Source organism: Melanostigma gelatinosum (assembly GCF_949748355.1).
Source record: "Melanostigma gelatinosum genome assembly, chromosome: 22".
Taxonomy (NCBI): domain Eukaryota; kingdom Metazoa; phylum Chordata; class Actinopteri; order Perciformes; family Zoarcidae; genus Melanostigma; species Melanostigma gelatinosum.
In genome coordinates, this window is record NC_136655.1 from 4,937,814 (window position 1) to 4,958,425 (window position 20,612).

The 20,612-nt window shown below is 41.6% G+C and overlaps 4 protein-coding genes across 4 annotated transcripts; 3 read left to right on the forward strand and 1 right to left on the reverse strand.

Moving 5' to 3' along the window:
- Positions 1 to 385: 385 nt before the first annotated feature.
- hcls1 (hematopoietic cell-specific Lyn substrate 1) lies at positions 386 to 5,882 on the forward strand. The gene is made up of 16 exons (XM_079294052.1): positions 386 to 486; positions 1,090 to 1,173; positions 1,259 to 1,332; positions 2,047 to 2,170; positions 2,281 to 2,391; positions 2,658 to 2,712; positions 2,810 to 2,920; positions 3,000 to 3,110; positions 3,182 to 3,292; positions 3,382 to 3,437; positions 3,684 to 3,753; positions 3,911 to 4,059; positions 4,143 to 4,310; positions 4,885 to 5,041; positions 5,117 to 5,182; positions 5,276 to 5,882. The coding sequence occupies exons 2-16, from the start codon at positions 1,090 to 1,092 to the stop codon at positions 5,410 to 5,412; spliced, it is 1,584 nt and encodes a 527-aa protein (XP_079150178.1). The 5' UTR covers positions 386 to 486; the 3' UTR covers positions 5,413 to 5,882.
- A 138-nt stretch (positions 5,883 to 6,020) lies between these two features.
- On the reverse strand, positions 6,021 to 7,793 carry llph (LLP homolog, long-term synaptic facilitation factor). Its single transcript, XM_079294053.1, has 3 exons — positions 7,701 to 7,793; positions 6,810 to 7,017; positions 6,021 to 6,536 (listed from the first exon to the last, which is right to left on the reverse strand). The coding sequence occupies exons 2-3, from the start codon at positions 7,003 to 7,005 to the stop codon at positions 6,373 to 6,375; spliced, it is 360 nt and encodes a 119-aa protein (XP_079150179.1). The 5' UTR covers positions 7,006 to 7,017; positions 7,701 to 7,793; the 3' UTR covers positions 6,021 to 6,372.
- A 113-nt stretch (positions 7,794 to 7,906) lies between these two features.
- pex26 (peroxisomal biogenesis factor 26) lies at positions 7,907 to 9,793 on the forward strand. The gene is made up of 5 exons (XM_079294119.1): positions 7,907 to 8,241; positions 8,382 to 8,522; positions 8,735 to 9,060; positions 9,154 to 9,294; positions 9,420 to 9,793. The coding sequence occupies exons 1-5, from the start codon at positions 8,036 to 8,038 to the stop codon at positions 9,524 to 9,526; spliced, it is 921 nt and encodes a 306-aa protein (XP_079150245.1). The 5' UTR covers positions 7,907 to 8,035; the 3' UTR covers positions 9,527 to 9,793.
- Positions 9,794 to 10,295: 502 nt separating this feature from the next.
- usp18 (ubiquitin specific peptidase 18) lies at positions 10,296 to 16,647 on the forward strand. Its single transcript, XM_079294931.1, has 10 exons — positions 10,296 to 10,531; positions 11,593 to 11,689; positions 12,371 to 12,525; positions 12,600 to 12,679; positions 12,765 to 12,899; positions 13,389 to 13,484; positions 13,558 to 13,719; positions 13,798 to 13,929; positions 14,605 to 14,642; positions 15,232 to 16,647. Exons 1-10 carry the CDS (start codon positions 10,474 to 10,476, stop codon positions 15,302 to 15,304), a joined length of 1,026 nt encoding a protein of 341 aa, XP_079151057.1. The 5' UTR covers positions 10,296 to 10,473; the 3' UTR covers positions 15,305 to 16,647.
- The last annotated feature ends 3,965 nt before the right edge of the window (positions 16,648 to 20,612 follow it).

The following is a 20,612-nucleotide window of genomic DNA, read 5'->3' on the forward strand; positions in this document are numbered from 1 at the left end:
CAAGTTCTGCTCATAAAATAGTTTTAAGTGGAAACAATTATATCTATAAGTCATGGCGATGATTGCCAGTGTCCGTGTGTTTAAGTGTTTGTGGTCTGAAGTAGTTGTAGTAGCTCTTAAATCCTAAAACTCCCCATTTACTCTTATCAGCACTTTGTCTGGTCCTTCATCTTCGGAGTTCCGAGCGCATTTGAATGCAGCATTTCTTTCTCTTCTTTCTCTTTATTTATTCAAACACAATACAATATAATCATACTACATATACACATGTTGTACTACAATAACAAAGCCGTGTCAGTGTTTTTAATTAAAATACGATAAAAATAGAATTTGTATTATTATTTACATCAACGCGCGTTCACGTACGCGAGATCCGCGTTCACGTGTCGCCCATCAAACTGTCACAACTTGAGTGAAGAACTTCGAGGTCACTTTGTCGGTGTAATATCCGCCTAAACACGGATACATTAACCTGACAACTAGAAGGTAATGTTGTTTTTCTTTCTTCAAACTAAGTCAGACAAGCCTAAATGTATTTACACTTATTTTATTCACCTTTAACGTTTATTAAGGAACTAGATTTAGTCCGACGTATACTTAGTTTTCTGTAAACTTCAAAAGTGGACTAACTTTAGGTTGCATATATATCTTATTTTTTACCTGTATGTCATAACATTATGTCCAATATTACGTCTTCTGCAATTACTTACCAACTTCTAATTATAACAGTAAAATATGGTACAAAAAAAAATAATTAGAAGGGTATAGAGAATGTTTAGTGTGTTAAAGTATTTAAGGCTCTACAGGAAGTATTTCTCTATGTTGTCGTATTGCTGTTTCATAAGGATTTTAGTGTATTTGTACGACATGAAGTGTGTTTCATTATGGGGAAATGAAGCGTCATGTTGAAAATAACTTCCTTTTTGAGACTTCAGCAAATGGAGGTCAGAGCTTGTGGTTGCACATTAGTTTGTGTAGTCATAAATCGAGATTTGTCTGTCAGTGCATGTATAACAGTTGTGAATACATGATCTTGAATAAGAGTTATGTAGTGTCTTCATTGTGGCTCATTGTGTTTTACTTCCCCAGATGTGGAAGTCAGCCGCGGGCCACAATGTGAGCATGAAGGTGGCTGCAGAGGGGGACGACTGGGAGACAGACCCTGACTTTGAGGTACTGTATACTTCCTGGAGGTGCGTATCACGGTGGAGGAAAAGATGTCTGCGTCAGTCAAAGCATCTCTAAATGTGTGTTTCAGAATGACGTATCGGAGCAGGAGCAGAGGTGGGGAGCAAAGACCATCGAGGGTTCAGGGCGAGCAGAACACATCAGGTAAGAGATGCATTATTTCTGTGTCTTTAGATGATGCAGAGAAATGCAGACTGGGTGCCGTGTAGCAACAGGAAGAGGAAGTGAGAGCAGAGAGCACAAGCTGTCAGACAGCAAGTCTCTCCTAATATGGGTAATATGATGACACTTTGACATCGTTCCAGGCAGTGGTGCTGCATGTAAGACTAGGACTTAGAGATTGATCACAGATTTAGGTAAAACGTCCTGAAAAGTCAACAAACACTTATAAATGTGTGAGTGAAGTCATGACTGTGACACTTTGAAATGCTTCTCTGTCTGAGAGAAAGCATGATGTAAACACACTGTTTATTTACGAGTTTATAAGTTGCTACCTGCTAGGTTGTGAAGAATCCCTTCAGCTGGTGTTTATCCTCCTCCAGCAGGACACTTCATTTATAACTAATTTATAGTTATTAAGTTCTCCAGGAAGACACTTTGGACCACTAACCATCCGGGACAACCTGAAGGGGAACAACTTATTAACTTTTACAACTCTTGACTTGATGCATTATTTGGTAGCGTAACACCTTCCAGCATCTATTAATATATTTCCAACATTTACAATTGCACGACTAACAAATAGAAAGGATCAACACCACTGGAGGGATTTCTCACAACACATCTAGAAATCATAAGTAAATTATTTCTTTTTGGCATCTCTGTGTCAGTGTGTTTGACCACTGCGTGACCTGCCAGTGTTGCAGAGCTCAGAAGCAAAGTCACGATGGAGCACGAGCAGGGCAAGCAGAAGGAACAGACTCCCAAAGCGTCGTACGGATATGGAGGGAAGTTTGGAGTCGAAAAAGACCGAATGGACAAGGTACAAGATACTCAAAACATGGTTAAAAGCTCCTCTTATTTACCGCCCTCGCTCACATAAACCGTATGCTGTGGGCTGAATCTCTTCATGAGTGTAACTCTTCTCTCCAGGTGGCTTTGGGGAACGACTATGTGGCGCAAGTCGAGCAGCACTCCTCCCAGAAAGACGCAGCACGAGGGTTCGGAGGGAAATTTGGTGTTCAGAAAGACCGCGTAGACAAGGTGAGAAGACAAGTAGAGCCTCTCAAAGAGAGTTATTATTTCACCTTCACCAAATGATATACAAGTTTGACACTAGAAGACGTTTCTCTATGCTCACCTTAAATCACAGTTAAAAAACGGGGAACTACCAGCATGATTTTCTGACATTACAACTAGTTTTAGAATGAAACTAAGTGGAAAATCTGACACAAATAATTATAAAAAACTTTTGCAAGGGATCCTTAAAGCAATGAATCTTAAATACCATCTCTGTGCTGTCTGTGCAGTCAGCCATGGGCTACGAATACAAAGGAGAGGTGCAGCAACATGCATCTCAGAAAGGTAAGCCGTCTGTCCACCTTCTCAATTACTGTACAACTCTTTCCTTTTTTGAAGGCGCGACGCGACATAATTTCTCTTCCCATCCGCGTGTGTTTAGATTACTCAAAGGGATTTGGAGGAAAGTACGGCGTGGAGAGAGAAAAAGTGGACAAGGTGGCGTTGGGGTACGACTATAAAGGCCAGACAGAGCAGCACCAGTCACAAAAAGGTGAGCTTAAGTTGTAGCAATTGTCTGTTGTCACACTGTTTGCTTGACATTCGCTTGACATGCGTCTTATTTTCACCAGACTACTCCAAGGGATTTGGAGGAAAGTACGGGGTGGAGACGGAGAAGGTGGACAAATCAGCTTTGGGTTACGACTATAAAGGAGAAACAGAGAAGCACCAGTCACAAAAAGGTACGTTTAAGTTGTGGCATTAACACGTTTTGGCCTGACATTGGATTCATCTTTGTTCGTTGCACGTTCAGATTATTCAAAGGGATTTGGAGGGAAGTTTGGTGTTGAGAAGGAGAAAGTGGATAAAGCTGCTTTGGGCTATGATTATAAGAGCGAGACGGAGAAACACCAGTCACAGAAAGGTGAGGAGACACACGTGTACATCTTAAGATATACTGACAGTATTAAATAGCTGTCGTACATCAGACTGATCAGATTGATCTCTGTTTAGATTATTCTGCAGGTTTCGGAGGTCGGTATGGAGTCCAGGCAGACCGCATGGACAAGGTCAGAATTGCAGCTGCAATCATTCATTATTTTAATATTTGTATTCATCTGGAGGTTTGGTAGGTAAACTCTGATTAGAGTTTATTGCGTGAAATTGTATCAAAAATACCCCGCGGGGCTTTTTAAAAATTTGAATGGGTTTCATATCAAATCAGATACGGAGCCTTTTGGCATGAATGTTGATGATAAGTGCCTATCTGGACCTTTTGAAACAAGTACATCTTCCTCTCTGTTGCTCTCTTTCAGAGTGCAGTTGGCTTCTCTGACATGGACTCCCCTGCCTCTGCGTATGAAAAGACAAAACCAGTAGAGGCCTGTAAGTTCTGGTTTTGTTTCGCTCACCACAATCAACTGCGCCATCTGTCTTGTAAAGCCACCGGTGCTGGCGTGTTCCCATGTTCAAATGATCGGAAGCGGGGGCCGAGGCCATCGCCAATGCACCGTATTCATAACCATCTCTCTGTGTCGTGCAGCAAGTGCAGGTGCAGGAAAGATGAAGGCGCGTTTCGAGAACATGGCCAAAGCTTCGGGTGAAGAGAACCAGAAGAAAGTGGAAGAAGAGAGAGCGAGGAGACAAGCCAGAGAGAGCAGAGAGCGAGAGGTGTCCAAACGCAGACAAGAGGTATCACGAGCTGAAAACACGTAAAGAGGTCCGAATATTAAGTGACGTCAATATGCACGTTAATGATTCTGTGTTTCCTGTAGGAGGAGAGCAGGAGAGAGGAGGACATGTGTCCACCAAGTGTTCCAGATGAGGCTGCAGATGAGGCTGCAGATGAGGGCCCATATGTTGAGTATGAAATGCCGCCACCTGAAATCCACCACAACATGCCAGAGATACAAGAAATACCTGAACCAGAACCAGAACCAGAGGTAAGACACACATTCATTTATCCATTGAAACGATTTTTCGTCAACAAAATCAATGACAGTCAACCAATATCTGAAAAGATAGAAACAGAAATAAGAACAAAACAAACTGGCGTTACAAGAGAGAGAAATAAGACGGAGTGTAGATAATCTCTCCCCATCACACTATCAGTTCCCTGTTTATCTTCATCATCGTCATCCAGCCATATTTTAATATCTGGGTCAGTTTTCTTCCAGTATTAGTGAGACTTTCTTTTAAAATGAGTTTATTTGTTGTGGACTATTTTCGGCTGCGTAGTGAGTATTTATATTACAGTATTTATAGTGTGTATTAATGTTATTTATTTTGTATAAAAATATAAAATACTCAAAAGATGGCTACCATCTTTCTTAAGAAAACAAGTTTTCTACTGCACTTTTACTGTGCAGTAGACAGAATTAGTTTTCACCCAGATGGTTAGAAGAGTCTTTGGAGGTTCTGGAAAAAACAGCCACTTGGCTCAGCGACTCGAACGTAATGGATGAACATGAAACTGGGGTTCGGTCTTATGCTGAAGATGTTCTGTGATGTTTCCAGGAGGAACCACTTTACGATGAGCCCCCGGCTCTGCCTCCGCGCTCGGACGATTTCCTCGACCTGGGTGCTCCTCCGCTGCCCAGCGGGTCAGCAGCTGAAGAGGAGGACGAAGGAGAGTACGAGGAACTTGCTGACCCGCCTCTTCCTCCGCCGACAGGTCTGCGTCAGCTGAGTTACACGTCGAACCTTTTGCATGTGAAACACTCGCTTATTTCAATGTTGTATTTTACAGCCGACAACGACTATGAAGACCTGTCGAATGGCACGCAGGCGATAGCAATTTATGACTATGAAGGAGGTAAGACACCTTTAGAGGTCTTCATTTTTGACATTTAATAATCATCCCTCAACATTTGTGATGACAAATCCCCCCCCCCCCCCCACCACCCAGAGGCTGAAGATGAGATCTCCTTCAACCCGGATGACATCATCACCAACATAGAGATGATTGACGAGGGCTGGTGGAAGGGGCAGTGTCACGGATGCTTTGGCCTTTTCCCGTCTGCTTATGTTCAGCTGATGGAGTGAGCGACGGGCTCAGGGAGGTTGTGCACAGGCTTCACTTCGACCATCATGTTTCTCAGGTTGTCCAGCAGAGGAAATTTATTTTAGCACTGTATTTATAGAATAAATCACAGAAAATTTGTGCCAAAATAGCTTCTGATCCGCAGACTTCTAGCTATATTGTGTAATATCTCACGTAGGGTCTGTGGCAATGAGCATCCGACGGTACGACCGTATTAGTGACACGGAGTGTCATCTGTTATCCGCAATGACCTGATTGGATTGAATAAAATGTTCTAATGGAAAGCTTCTTTATCTTATTAAGCACCTTTGATTGATAAACTTCTCATTTGTGGCAATTTACAGTAACTTCAGGGCTATTCACACATTAATTCATAATTTTGAATACATCTTCTATATGATGGTGCTCACAGAGAACTGGGAAAAATATTCCAATTAATCCAAAGAATCTTAGTTACAACAAAGTGAGGGGAGAAAATTAGGAATGACTCAATGATGCAACAAAACCATTTGCAGTCTCAACCTCTACGCCTCAAGGCTGCACCAGTAATATTGATTTTAAACACGTCACCCAGTCTTTATACAATAGTAAACAAAACCAGCCATAGATCTGTAGATGATTTTTTAATCAGAGTAGGAAAAAAACGTACGTTGTAATAGAGAATATGACAATCGCCTGCTATGATGTAGTAAGACGAGCTAAAGGATATTTTGCACAAGTCTTAGTTTCTTAAAACTTGTCCAAACACGAAAATAAACCTGCTGTTCCATAAGAACAAACATTTTCCTGCAGTGAATTATTTTAGAATGTCACTCTGATGCACAACCATGAATCTGAGCAGAATGAGATTCAACAGCTGAAATTCCACAGTTGTCATGTACAAAAGAATACATGAAATAATTTGCTTTTCCGAGCGTCAAAAGTCTTTATGGCGAAGCAAAGGCCTTTAGTTTTCCTCTGGTTCACCAGGCGATACCCTTCTTCTTCTTGCCCTGGATACCTTTCTTTGCCATCCGTCTGCATTTCAGTTTCTTGGCCTGCCGTTGACTCATCCACCCAGGGTACTGACCATGTTCATCCAACAGAGTTTTCTTGTTGCGCTTGCTGTCCATGTCCATCTTCCCATCTGTGACACGAAAGACGATAAAAAAAACAGGTTTCCCAAAAGCACCAAGAGAAGAAAGTGAAGTCTGTCTAATGCTGTGTGTATGTCAATAATTCTTTCAAATTTTGTGTCAGGTTCTCAAGGAACCCAGGTTAATACCAAACATTAGCCCAATCTGACAATCTGTGGCTAAAACACAAATCTACAGAAACCAGTTAAAAATGACCTTTTAGTACGAACACTTTGAAACACAACTGGAACAATACACAACTATATCAGCTGTCTCTCACTCACCTTCCCCCATTGCCTTCTCCTTGATCTCCTCAGCTGACACCACAGTGGCGATCTCCTGCATGTCAGTCATGACAACTTCTCCTTTTTTATCCAGACTCAGAGCTTGTTTCAGACGGGCCAGCTCCTTTGGAGCATATTTCTTCCTCTTCTCGGCACGCATCTTCCTCTTCCATTTGCTCCGGAGGCTTTTTGCCATTTTAGGGACGATCTGAAGAAAAAAACAACACACCAGTCTGGTTTACACATTCTTATCCAATTCTTTCCCTAGACAGGAAGCAGCTCTCTGAGGGCCAACACTTCACAAGTATGAATACATTATGGTCCAGCTTCAGGAAAGTTTTCTATAAACCATGTTTATGAACTATTTATTAAGACTATCAAAAATAATACTCCTAAAAGGATCAGAAATATTACAAATTTCAATATTACGTTAGAGAAAATACAGCTAACAGGACATTTATAGTTAGATAATTATGAAGGATGGTATCAAACGTGAGAAGTGACAGTTATGTGTTCACAGCCAAGATAGCAGTACAAGTTATTGCTTGATAGAAGTAGGTATTAACATAAAATAGGTTTCTAAAAGAGATTGCTTTGGCCTTTCATGAACACTATTCACATAACGTAAGATCATAGTTATAACATACGTGTCCACATATCAACCAGAATAATAAAGCTAACACTATACATTGTCGTTAATTCGTGATAGTGACTAATTATTAGTTAATAGCTACGGCTATACACGTTACGGATACAAACCGTTTGCTAGCTTGTTAGCTATCAAAAGCTAAAGCAGCTCAAGTACGCACTTCAAAGCTAGCTAATACCGCATAATAAATCAATAAAGTGTATTAGCCTTGTTCCATATGGTAACAGTAAACGGTAACTTACAAAAAAAAACTGGTTTAGCTGCTTAAATGTCCTCCGTAGACAGGCTAACACACACTCCGCTGCGTGCACGTGTTTACAAGTAAGAGAATAAGAAAACCGATGACGCGTGTTTAAAGAAACAGCAACGTGATTGGCTGCTTCAGTCAATCTGAAGATCATAACGTCTGATTGGCTGGTGATCTCGAACCAGGAAGGTCGAAGGATTATGGAATGTAAACAGGTTTATTTGACACCCAGGTATAAACTAAGCTGCCCAAAGTAAAGCAGGGTCTTTTAGCGCTGTAAAATAGTTTGTGTTTTTTGTTTTTTATTGGTCTCTAATTTGACAGATAGTCATGAGCAACTGTTCAACCAGCCTGGCTCCTGCTCGCAGTTTCGGCACAGTTTGCAGCCCGCAGCTCACTTCTTCTTTGACACAGATGTGCAACATGTTGGACACCGCTGCAGAGCAAATGATGGTCCACAAAGACTTCCAGGCAGCTTTTGAAACGTGCGACAGAGGCCTGGAGAGTCTCGCCAACATGGAGCAAGAGGACAGCAGGTGAAAGTCTAAAATGCACCTTGAATCGGTTGAATGTACCTCCCTCCCTGGCTTCCTCGTAATGTCACTGTGTGTGTGTGTGTGTGTGTGTGTGTGTGTGTGTGTGTGTGTGTGTGTGTTTCTGTGTTTTGTCTCCCCAGATGTGGAGATTTTAAGGCTGGTTTCTGCATTTTAGGGATTCAAGCACTGGCTGAGCTGAATCAGTGGCGTGGTGTCTTCTCCTGGGTCCTTCAACAGTACGAGCACCAGGAGACAATACCGGCTAAAATAATGCAGATGTGGTGAGTAGAGCTGAAGCTTTTAGATCAACAGAAAGTTATTCTTTGATTCCATCTTCTCAAATGTGAGATGTGGCAAATTGTCTCTGTTTTATATAATTTTTAATAACAAAAACAAGCAGACATTCTCATTTTTTTATTCATTTGATGTTTGACAAATGAATTTACGACTGATCTTTTCAGCTCAATACAATATAATTTCTCTCTCGTGGCAGCATACTTCTTTACTCCAAGGTGGGAGAGCCAGCCTCGATGCAGGAGGCCGCCAGAGTTTGGTTACACTGCCCATCCAACAGCAGAGTAACAGGGTTCAGGGCGGTGGCAGAGCTGTACCTCCTGCATGTCCTCGTGCCTCTTGGCCACAGAGATGAAGCTGTGGAGCTGATCGTAGGCGAGGTTGGAAGCGCTGCGTTCACAGAAGAACAGAGGCAGACGGCACTGGATGTTGTGGAAGAAAAAGAGCAACAGAATCAAGAACCGCCTCTGAATCCCGGCATCAGTCCAAACTCTGAGATCACTGCACATCCTGTCTCAACTCGAGGTCTTCAGCTCAGTCCTTCTGACATGCATTATGCTAATTCATATAAGTGCAAACAATTAATGCAGATTTTCTGATTGTGTTTGTGTTGTACAGGATCTGTAACCCGTAAACTTGAAGCCATGCTGAGGTTTCTGTACAGAAACGTGTTGGTGACCGGCTCTGGCTCATTCCCTCTCCGGAGAGTCTTTCTGGCTGCCCTCCTTCTCTACATGCTTTTTTTCCGCTTGGATCCAGGTTTGATTCAATCTTTCTTTGTAGCTCAGTTTCATCGCAAGGCTTTGTTGAAGTATGAAACATTTTACTGGAAATATATCAGTGTTTAAATAAATAAATCATTTCTTCCTGTTCTTCCCCTGCAGCTCTTCCATCTTCATTCATGTGGATTTCCAAACTTCTCCAACTGCTCAGACAGATGTGGACGGCCATGTTTGCACCGTACTATCAGGCTCTCACCCAGAGGCTGTGAAGGACTAAAAATCACAATATGTTTCGTTCATCATTTTGATTCATTTTTACTTTGTGTTGACAAGAGAATATGGTTTAGTCTCTTTTTCAAATTTCATCAAACCTGTGTAAACACCAGTTTAATTTCTTATTTTTACTCCAAATAAAGATATTTCTATTAGTGTTTGCTGTTTTCTGAGTCAGAAACCACCGCCGTAAGAGGCTCCACTGGATTGTGAACTCTGGTATTAATTTGTCAGCTTTTCATTTCGCCAGAATGCTTTTAAGCCAGGTCCTTGTGAGTCAATTTTACTAATAAATGCGGACGTCTGCTCAATTTGTGTGTGTATGTTTAATTTAACGGTACATTTCAACATATTGTTAGCTGATAATTACTGTAATTATCGGCTAAAATAAATACGATATCAGTCATGTGGATTTAACAAGTGTTTTAACGGTTGAGATGACAAACTTTTTTTATTATAAAACATGAAATAGCCTTTACCTTGTTTTAGGGTCTCAATACTCTTAAAGGGTACCTAATGACCTTTACTAAAGATAAAGATAAATTAGACAAGTTATTGGCGACACAACGTGAGATAAAGGAAATATCACGAAATAATAATGTCGCCGAATTAAATGGTGCTTAGTTTAGATTTGTTTTGTGTCTGTTGGTATATTCATATTTCACAGGCTGCGCAGTGCGCATGTCAACTTTTAGGTTTCGATTACGTCAAAGTGCCGAGAAACCGTAAAAACGAAAGTTATCCTCAAGCTGCAGATGCGACGGTGATGTTTACACTGAGGCGACAGACTAATACTGTAAAACCAAACGCTTGACACTTCTTTTACCAGAGTAAACTGCGCCACACTGTGCAGGACGAGTCTCTCTGCGGTGCGCAGACGTTTGTGTTCGTCTCCACACCTTCAGCTAAAGTTACCTCACTGTGTGAAGTGAAGTCTGCGTGGATGTCTGGAAGGATCTTCTGTTCATTCTCATATCTTAGAGCGAGGGACCTCTTCTTTGGTAAGTGGACCACTGATTGAAAAACGTTTTTTGTTGATAAATATGATTTAAATATTCCCAAAAGTACCCTGTAATACAATAGCCCTGCAATGTACAATATATGACTACCACAGAGGCTATAGTTGTAATGGACTGCATTGTGTTGGTGCCTGTAATATATTTGCTTCTGCAGTAAATAAGGTGAAAAATGAATGAATGTAAAACCTTAACTGAGTAACACAGAAAACAAAAGAAGTAGTTGAGTGCTTTATATTGCTGTGCTGCCACATTATAAAGTAACTTCTAGGGTGCCCCTCCAGCAGAGAAAACATAATGCAGTGCCATACAGGCTGCCCGAAATGCTGGAAAACGTAATGTGCAGCTGGTGCCCTTTTTATTTTTCCGCCCCTGCCCCTCAGACAACCTGAGTCGGCCACTGCAGGCTGGTTTTAAATATTTTCCACAAATGTTCAGGGTGTAAAAAACAATAAAAGTGTTTCCTCTCTGAAGCTCCTTTGGGAATCCCTGAGGGTCTCTAGGCCCCGTCAGGTTTTTGCACTGTAGATCTAGCGACCCCACACAGTCATCTGTTAAAACATTACGGCTAAATTAAGATCTCCATGGGCCCCACCGCAACCTGTAACAATGCAGATACATACACACAGTGTGTGGTTTCTTCAGTGAATGTCCTACTATTACTGCCTTTCACACAATTATTTTTCTCTTCACAACCAATAAATCCCTCACGTGTGCAGCGATGGCATAGAAAACAAAATACTGACCTTGGATCTGTGTAAAATAAACATCTCCTGTACATTGGGCCTTAAATCAACAAACCAAACACGTCTTTCTCGCTCTGTCTTCTATCAAATGATTGATTTGTTTATTTGAATTCAATATGTAGGTGTTCTGTGCAGCTATATTTACCTCTAGCTTCAGGACTTTATTGTTACATTTTATTTTCACACATGTGAATGCCCGCTGGCACTCTGGGCCTCTACGCTAGGTGGGCCGTGGATAACGTGCTTGGTTCAAGTTTTCACAAACAGGATTATTTTAACATTTCTGATGGTTTGTCACAGGAATGAGAGGCCTCTCCAACTACAATCTGTCCTGCTGCGTCAACACTTTACTCCAGACTTTCTCTGCTACCTGGGAAATAGGAGACCTACTAGACAAGTAAGAAAATCAAGCTGAAATTGGGCTGTGAACACACTGAGAGGACAAAAAGGGGACAAGCTAATTTACTAACACATAACACAAATGAAATTAGGACTTACATTTTGAGCTCCCCCATGAATTCTGTAGTTGGTTCAGACCAATTACCACACCTGTTGTATGAAGGTAAGTAAAAACCACACCCTGTTTACACAACAGGACACAGCTTAGTAAAGCAGGAAGAACGTATTACTAATAACATGGATTCATGTTTATTCTGGTCATGGATTAACTTGTAAATTATTACCATGAACATCAGTAACAGGGCAATACTACTATTTTTCATCGGAGGGATAGATAACTGGTTGTTCTGAGTTCTCAACTGTGGATCAACAGTACAATAAAGAATGCACCGTAATACTTCACGATACATATATACAGACTTATAAAATAATTTAAAAAAGAAATCCATGCAATAAACTCAAACTCAGTCTTAACACATCAACTATAGATATGAATTGAATACAATGACAGCAGCCTTGAGAAGAAGAATAGAACAGAAATATACTTTATTCATCCCCCAAGGGGAAATTTGTCTTCTGTCATGTTACTAAGAAGTAAAGAGGGGAGTGCACATGTGTCAATCTGAATCCAAGGCTGCTTTTCTCAGGTGCTAAAATAAAGAGAAGATGATTAATTAAGGTTCATGAATTGCACAAGGTGGGAAGCAGCTGGTGTGAGAGGTTGTAACGTCCCCCTGGAGCTAAAGAGAGTTCTCGCGGCCATGAAGAGCGACCGCCCTCACCCGGCTCCTCATCGGGACTTCCTCCACTCTCTGGACCGCAACTGCGTTCGACGTACGGAAAAACAAGCGTGCAAAATGTTTAATACCGTTGTGGTGTATCTTACAACTTTTGACAATGTTTTGCAGTTTACACGCAGCATGATGCTGATGAGGTGTTCCTCGCTATCTTGAACTTGATGCAACTGCAGATGGATGACAAACCTCTGGTTGGTCTTTAATCGTGAATGTTCGTTGTTTTTCCACCCGTATGTGCATCATCCATAATGTGCTTGCGTTTGTTTTCTTTGCCAGGCTCTTCAAATCCACAATCTGTTCAAGATTTCTGTGGAGACGTACGTGGAGTGTTTAGACTGTTCCGGCGTCCAGACTCTGACCAGCTACATGCTCAGCCTGCCTCTGCACGTAAAGGAAGAGCAGGATTCTCTGGTGCCGTTTCTTTTTTCTTCAGATGTGGATTGTTTTTAAGAAATATTTCAACATTTTGGGAAATATATCATTATATAATTGTCTGTTCAACCAAAATTAGATGAGAAGATCAACACCACTCTGGTGTCTGTACGTAAACTTTGAAGCTACAGCTTTCAGCCGCTTAGCTCAGCATAAGTACTGGAAACAGAGGGAAACACATTTTGCAAAATCCACTTTCCAGCACCTCTTATGCAGACTAATCAAATATGTAGGGGGGTTACGCACCAGATTATTTGTGGGCCAGGGGCAGTTTCTAAGAAATAGCCCAGAATATAACCCATAACCTAATGATCTGTCAATTATTGAGCATCAGGGGTGCGTGAGAGTGGTCTCAATCTTTAACTCTCGTCAAGAAAGCAAATAGCCTCATTTCTCAAGATGTCAAACTGTTACTGTTACCCTTCCTGAAGTCAAACTAAAATACATTTTTGACATGAACTTTTTCAGGAATACTGCATGAGCTCCTTCTTTCAGCATCAGGAGCTAAGGGGCATAAATTGCTGCTTCTGTGCATCATGTGAGAAGAAGACTCCATCTAAACAGGTGAGGTTCGAGTTAAATGCTTCCCAGAAAAGTATGAACCACCACAGTGGAAACATCTTTTTTTCTTTCTCAGGCTGTCAAACTGCGCTCCCTGCCTCCTATCTTGTGCGTGCACCTGAAAAGGTTTCGGAATTACGGTGGTTACACCCGAAAACTTGATTGCAGGGTTACCTTTCCCGAAACCATTGACTTCTCTGAAACCCTCAAAGAAGCCTTCTCGTCAGACTTTGCTCAGGTACTTAAACTGAAAATGATTATAATAATATCTCCGCATTATATCTTTTGTCATCCACAACTTCATGTGTTCTTCCAGAATGACTGCAGGTACACATTGCACGCAGTGGTAGTGCACTCTGGAACTGCAACGTTTGGTCACTATACTGCCTACGTTCGTGACAGGGTGAACCAGCGCTGGTACTACGCCGACGACAGCCACGTACGACAGGTACGTCCAATCTGACAACATCTGTCTCACTTGAATGCAATTGATTTCTGGCTTGTACTTGTTAAATATTATAAAAAAATATATATTTCTCACTTCATATTAAAACCTCAATGTATAGTTGGACATGAAAGCTCTGGTGTAGATTTTAAATAAATACAGCATATCTTTAAGGTTCAGTGTGTAGGATCTGGCGGCATCTAGTGGCGAGGTTGCAGATTGCAAACCTGTGTGCAAAGCGTGTAGGAGAACTACGGTGCCTGATGTGAAAAAGTGAATGGCCCGATCGAGAGCCAGTGTTTGGTTTGTCCGTTCTGCGCTACTGTAGAAGAGGACCCGCTCTGTATGTAGATATAAACCTCATTCTGAGGTAAAGAAAACCCAATTGTTTTTTTTAAAGTGATAATACACTTAAGATAACCTTCTTAATACTATTATATTCCACTTCTGCCAATAGATACCGCTGAATGCTACACACTGTACCTTAAGTATAAGTTAAAAGTATAAAAAGCACATGATGTGAAATTTTGTATTTGAAATTGTTTTGTGGTTGCTCCCTAAAACCATTAAGGAAAAATATCTTTAAATCTCCACTTGTTCAAGAGGGATTTTTGTGTTACTATAATACAGCTTTCTGCAAATGTGTGATTCATTTGGTCTCTGATTTCCAACACATAGGCCTCCTGGGAAAATGTGCAGAGTACATATGGAGGAAGGTAATTGCTCAACATAAGTTTTTCATGTCTTGGGAAGAGTCTTAGCTATAGATGAGAAGATTAATGCCGCTCTTATATTTGAATGGTAAACACGACGCTGCAAACAGATAGTCTGGCTCTGTCTTTATGCTAAGTTAGCTAAATTCGCTAAGATGAGTTCTTCCTCCTCCCTGGCTAAGCGTGACCGTGGAGTGCCTCAGGGTTCTGTCTTGGCCTCCAGTTGTTTTCAGAGTTTTTCAAATTTGTATTAATAACATTTAAAGCCTTACATTCTTGACTCCCGCTGCCATCAAGCAGCTTTTATCTTTTTACTTGCGGAAACGGCTTCAGATCTTCAGACAAAGCCTAATTGTCTTTTCCTCAATGAAGATTAAAGACGAAAGGGATTTTAAACTTTTTAAACTCATAAACAGAGGACATCCGTCTCTGTCGGGTTGTCTTGTCTTTCAGCAGCTTTTAGCAAATGTTTGTTTGTTTTTATTGCACTGAAATGTGTTCCTTTCATACATTTTCTGCCTTAACTCGTTGAAGCATAACTTTGTTTTGTACATTTCAGTCTGCAAACCGTTTATTGCCGTTATTTCTACAGACGCACAGCATACATGTTAATGTACAGAAGAGGTTCGAAAGAGGACGGACAACGGCCTGAACTCTCTGGCTGAGTGGATGGACGCAGATGATTTATACCCGAGGTTGTGGTGCAATATTATACCTATCGGAATTTATAGGAACATAAACATTTATTTGCTGAATTTACTGTATTTTTAAAATTGTATTGTACCGGTACGTGGTGTATGGTCGTATATTTAATGATTCTTCCGAGCTCATTCGGATTGTACTTCAGCACAGTAATGTCTGGCGAACACCAACAGGTGGCAACAAAGACTCAACACACTGATGGGTTTTCCAGCCTCAGACCACACACACACTCAGTGGGGGGGGGGGGGGGGCATGGTTTGAGAAGAATGCTTAGCTTAGATATTCACTATTTTGGGGAAATATCTGCTATTGGAGTCAGTGTTAATTTTCCTGACACTGCTGTATTAACTCATTTTCTTTTCTCATTTGGGCTTAAAATCTCTTATTTTATGTATTGCTTTTTTTCACAACCTGCAGACCCTTTCATATGAGGTACAAAACCTGATTTGGAATGACGCACCTTAAAGTTTATTACTCTTATTGATGCATCAACACCAGCACATCTCCACCTGTGTTCAAAATGAATGCGCTCCGACGCGCACAAAATGAAAAGCCTGTTCTGTATGTAAAAAGAGGTGAAACGTCGCCGTTAAAACCGCAGTGCTCGAATGCTTGGAATAGGCTGTCAGCAGAGCCACTAAAGTTCCCATTCGCTTCGCCAAGAGTCGGGGGACCGTGTGAAATGGTGCCGGTGTGCTGCAGAGCTCTGACGGAATGGAACATGTCTGCACGGTGCCACAGGCAGCAGGCCTCATGCTGAGTCATCTCGCTGCCTTGAGGCACAGGCCGAGCTTTCTCTGTATATATAGGGGGTATCTTCCTCCCACATTTGCACCAAAGACCAGGCTGGATGCTTCTATTATGTGTCTAGATTTGAGTCAGAGTGGCACTGAGATCTCATCTGATCTTTTGACATTAATAAGCCTGTTGACGTATACTGAGAAAAAGCACTTTTGCATGATAACAAACACTGAGATTAGTGGCTGCTTGGATGGATTTACATGCGATATAATGCATTATCTTCTAGTCGTGGAATACATGCTCAGATCATTTAATAAAAGCTGCTACAAGCATATTGTCAGATTATCATTATTACTGTGTCGGCAGCATTTTAATGCTTTAGCTCAGGGGTGTCAAACTCATCTCCACTCTGGGCCACATCAGCATCACGGTCGCCCTCAAAGGGCCGGTTGTAACTGTAAGACTGTATAACTAACTTCTCCCTAACATATTGTTAAATAACTCTCTCTGTATTTGATTATTGTTTATTCAAGTGTACAAATATTGTACATGCAGTTATATAAATGAAAAATGATATTTAAACACATTTCTGTTATAACATAAATCATTTTAATTGAGGGTTAAGAAACCCACATGACTCTATCAAAGATCAAACTATTAAAGAAAATAACAAAGACAAATATCAAACACGAGTTATGACATTAACTTTGTTCAAAGCTGTTTGTGTCACCTCTCTGCATCACTAATGTTCCTCCCTGTCGTCGTCCTGTGCATGGCAGCTACATCCAAGAGCTGCTCACTGAGAGTCAGGTCTGATGAACATGGATAGATGATGTATCCGTGTTGTCTGTGCTTTCATCAACAGTTCATTAGAAACACACGTACCTGCTCGTCTCTTAGCTAGCTGTGTTGTTAGATTGCTGCTAGTTCATCAACTCGGTCTGCGATGGTGTTTCTTCACAAACTGACATTTGTAAATGTCTGTATCTGGTCGGAGCTCTGCTCACATACCTTCAGCATGCACTGGGCTGTAGCTGTGTGAATATATTCTGCTGTGATTGCAGTCTGCCTTTTATGATACTTTTATTTTCAAGTCTAACTTTTAATTATTTTTCCAAAAAAAAAAAAATTTTGGTTTTGGTTTTTGCAGGCGGATTCGCGGGCCACATAAAATGACGTGACGGGCCGCGGGCCTTGAGTTTGACACGTGTGCTTTAGCGAGTCAAGCTCATTTGATATACTGTTGAGTAGTTTAGTCTATGTCCTGCATCAGGTTTTATTCGTTGACTATCTGAATCTGCAAACTTTTTACTGAAGCGTTCAGGTTTCAGTCTGAGATGTTGCATAAAGTGGACTAGTTACCTTCCACTACCTCATACTACTCAGCGATTGTATAAAAGGCACATTTGCGATATGCATCCCCAAGTAGGCCGACTGAAATGTTTGAAGAAACATCAAAGAACTGATTCTTGTCTTTGTCGGGTTTTCATTAATAATTAATGTTGTATGACCATGTGTCAAGTTAGACGAATACCTGTCCCACACCGCCCTGACTTTGATCACAACACTGACACGAACAACATCACGATATGGGCAGCACGCCCCGAGGCCACACGAATAAAGTCAGACTGAACGTCTGGACGTCTTCGTTGCTTTCCCGCCACGTGTCTCTATTGTTTGCAGGTGAGCTCTGGCCCCTGGATGCTGTTACTCGGACACTTTATGGCAGATCACAATCTCTGTAATTTAGTTTTTAGCTCTTTATCTTGATCAGGTGTTATCCAGTCAGCCAAGGACACCTAATGCTCTATTGGTTTGGCACATCATTTTGCCAGCAGTGATAGTGATTGGCACAATAAATCAGTATACTGAGGCAGATATATGGTGTGAACGTAGTCCCAGTGGGCAAGTATGCTTTAATGATATGTCTCAGGCTTTGCAGTGTGGCGACACATAAACTGTTTGTTTTTTTGGAGAATATATCAAGATTCATTGATGCCTCTTCGCCATTGTTGATGTGTGTTTACCAGTTACTAGGTGAGCACACCAGTGATGCATCGAGAAGAAAATGGAATTTGGCTATTTGAGAACTGTAAAAATGTTCCCTTTCTTGTGTGGAGGATTTCCCTGGCTTAGATAAGTGCTTGTGCCTGACTTCAATATTTTCACAAGTGACAGCCAGACAGCAAGTATTCCAGCCCTCCTCTCTTCTATTTGATGTTATTAACCACCAATATGTCATTTCGTGTCATTTGTCAAAGAACAGCCCTCATAATGTTCTACCACACAGTAATTCAAATGCAAAGAACATGGCTGTCGATTAGTTTTGACATTGAGGTATTTAAGGTTAATTCAGGAGCCCAAAATATACCTAATAATGCACATACTTTACTTTACATGTGGATAACCTACATGGCATGCAAGGGGAGGATATCTACCAACAAAATGTCCTTTTTCAGCAAGCTTGTCCATTTTAACTCGACCGTAAGGTGTAAGAAACTGCACTAGGTTTGTGTCTGTCCATCTACTATATCTATATTAAAGTCAACACACTACACTACCTTATACTTGTACTACACAGCTCTGTTTTGTAGTTGCTGCAATTTTACATGCTACTTTCATGGAGTTCATTCAAGTGTATATGTGCTGTTTATCTTGTGACAACGTTTCATGGCATGTCTCAACCCATGCATGAAAAATCAAACCATGTAAATGAGCCACATTCCTCAATGTATCTGTTCTCTGTTCACAGCTATTCAAAGATGAGCTTCATGCCATGTCAATTATAGGCGATCGCATCGTACGTTTCCATGTCGTAATAAAGTGAAAAACATCACTTTATAACAATTCACTTTTCACGTTGTAACGTGATGCAGATCTGTTTGGGTTTTTATGGCCTTGCAGCAGTGTAGTTCCATACATGAAAATTATTTGTATGATAAAACAAAAAGGTGAACTCAAAAGAGTGCAGAGGCCCGCGAGGTGCGTCTGCAGCAGTACTGGTAGTCCCGTTAGCTGTTAGCCAAACAAACTGCAAACTGTTATCCCTCACTGTGGGCTCAGAGTAGTGGATGGGGGGGTCTGAGATGCACTCGGCTGTGTTATCACTAGTGGCCCCTGAGAGGAGTATAGGTTGGCAGTCAATGGCAGTATAAAACAGGCAATAAAAGGTGTTTTAAGAAAGTGTCGGTCACAGCAACCACGAGAGGTCCTTGAGCATGCAGCCATAACTGGGCAACCAAAATATTATGCAGTTTGCTGCAGCAGAATGCGAGATTAGCCGTGGACACTCACTCAGTCACCGATGGCATGGTTCTTCTGGTTGCTTTTTGGCTTTGTAGGGAAGTGCAGCTACCACTTTCATTCAGAATTTACTGCATTCATCTTCTGCTTTTGTTTTTACAGCCTTAAAAAGGAAGTCAACTCATTCATGCAATGTCTGCAGGCCTACACAGTTCCCCTTTTCTGCTCATGACAGAGATTGTAATGGTGACTGGTCTTGTTGGCGTATTTACAGGAATGCTCCCCTATGAGATGACTGTGTCAGGGAAGATGTTTCCCCTATATTTTCCAAAACCGAGACCCTTTCTAACTGCCCCCTATCTGCTCTTATCCTATACGACCTAATCTCACAGCATATCTCTACATCCCTCAGGGGTGGCAAAGCAGCTGAGCACACACAGCCATCCTTACATACAGACGTTTCAAATAGGAAACGATTCTCTTTCAAAAAGGCTGCCGTTGGCTTATATTTGTGTCGTAGCGGTGTTGCTTAGCTTTAGGTGTTAACGCACACATCGGTCTGTGATATACTGTGGTGATTTCACTGGAATTTGTAGCATGAGCGGCTGTGTTGAGGAAAGAAGCCTTATCTTTCCCCAGTGAGTTTAAATAATCTCCTCTCTGGTGGGAGAAGGGGAGTCTGGTGAACACAACGTTTGCCTCTCTTTACGTGTTCAGTTGTCCTCCCCGAGATTCTTGGCAGTCTGAGCGCAATAAATTCAACATCTGCTGAGTTTTCGAGGAAAAAAGGGACGTCGAGCAGGCAAACTGCTATAACTGAACTGAAAAGAAAAAGTGCGGTTGAAATCTGGTTTGGTTTGGACCAAATGATTCACTTTCATTTTGGTCAGCTCGAAAGTGACCATTTAGTAGCTAATGATACGTATTCGATCTCAGTTATATTTCAGGTTATTTATATTTGTTCTGAAGTGGACTTCCAACCGAGAGGAGTTGGCGGCATGTTACAGATGTTGGTTCTCACAGGAGGTGAGCGGAGAGGCCCCCCTCGGTAATTTGTGGTCAGGACATGCGGGGATATATGACCTGACGCCCCACCCTTGTCTTCATAGCTCTGTCGTTACCCTTCAGTTAGCGCCTTATCTCAGCTCCTTATCATCAGACTCAGGATCCGCAGAAGATCGGCCGTCGTCTCGGAAGCCCGGCTGCTCGGGTTACAGGTGAAATGGCTTTACTGACGGGGTAACCGTCTCTCAAAGCTCCTGCTCTGACATGTACGCCGCCATGTTT

Bases quoted from the DNA above. Each gene is read 5' to 3' on its own strand.
- hcls1 (XM_079294052.1), top strand. From the start codon at position 1,090: ATGTGGAAGTCAGCCGCGGGCCACAATGTGAGCATGAAGGTGGCTGCA. The intron at 4,060-4,142 runs GTATCACGAGCT...TGTTTCCTGTAG, and splicing joins TGTCCAAACGCAGACAAGAG to GAGGAGAGCAGGAGAGAGGA. The intron at 5,183-5,275 runs GTAAGACACCTT...CCCACCACCCAG, and splicing joins AATTTATGACTATGAAGGAG to AGGCTGAAGATGAGATCTCC.
- pex26 (XM_079294119.1), top strand. From the start codon at position 8,036: ATGAGCAACTGTTCAACCAGCCTGGCTCCTGCTCGCAGTTTCGGCACA. The intron at 8,242-8,381 runs GTGAAAGTCTAA...TTGTCTCCCCAG, and splicing joins ATGGAGCAAGAGGACAGCAG to ATGTGGAGATTTTAAGGCTG. The intron at 9,295-9,419 runs GTTTGATTCAAT...CTTCCCCTGCAG, and splicing joins TTTTTTCCGCTTGGATCCAG to CTCTTCCATCTTCATTCATG.
- llph (XM_079294053.1), bottom strand. From the start codon at position 7,005: ATGGCAAAAAGCCTCCGGAGCAAATGGAAGAGGAAGATGCGTGCCGAG. The intron at 6,537-6,809 runs GTGAGTGAGAGA...TTCGTGTCACAG, and splicing joins GGAGAAGGCAATGGGGGAAG to ATGGGAAGATGGACATGGAC.
- usp18 (XM_079294931.1), top strand. From the start codon at position 10,474: ATGTCTGGAAGGATCTTCTGTTCATTCTCATATCTTAGAGCGAGGGAC. The intron at 11,690-12,370 runs GTAAGAAAATCA...TGATTAATTAAG, and splicing joins ATAGGAGACCTACTAGACAA to GTTCATGAATTGCACAAGGT. The intron at 13,485-13,557 runs GTGAGGTTCGAG...TTTCTTTCTCAG, and splicing joins AGAAGACTCCATCTAAACAG to GCTGTCAAACTGCGCTCCCT.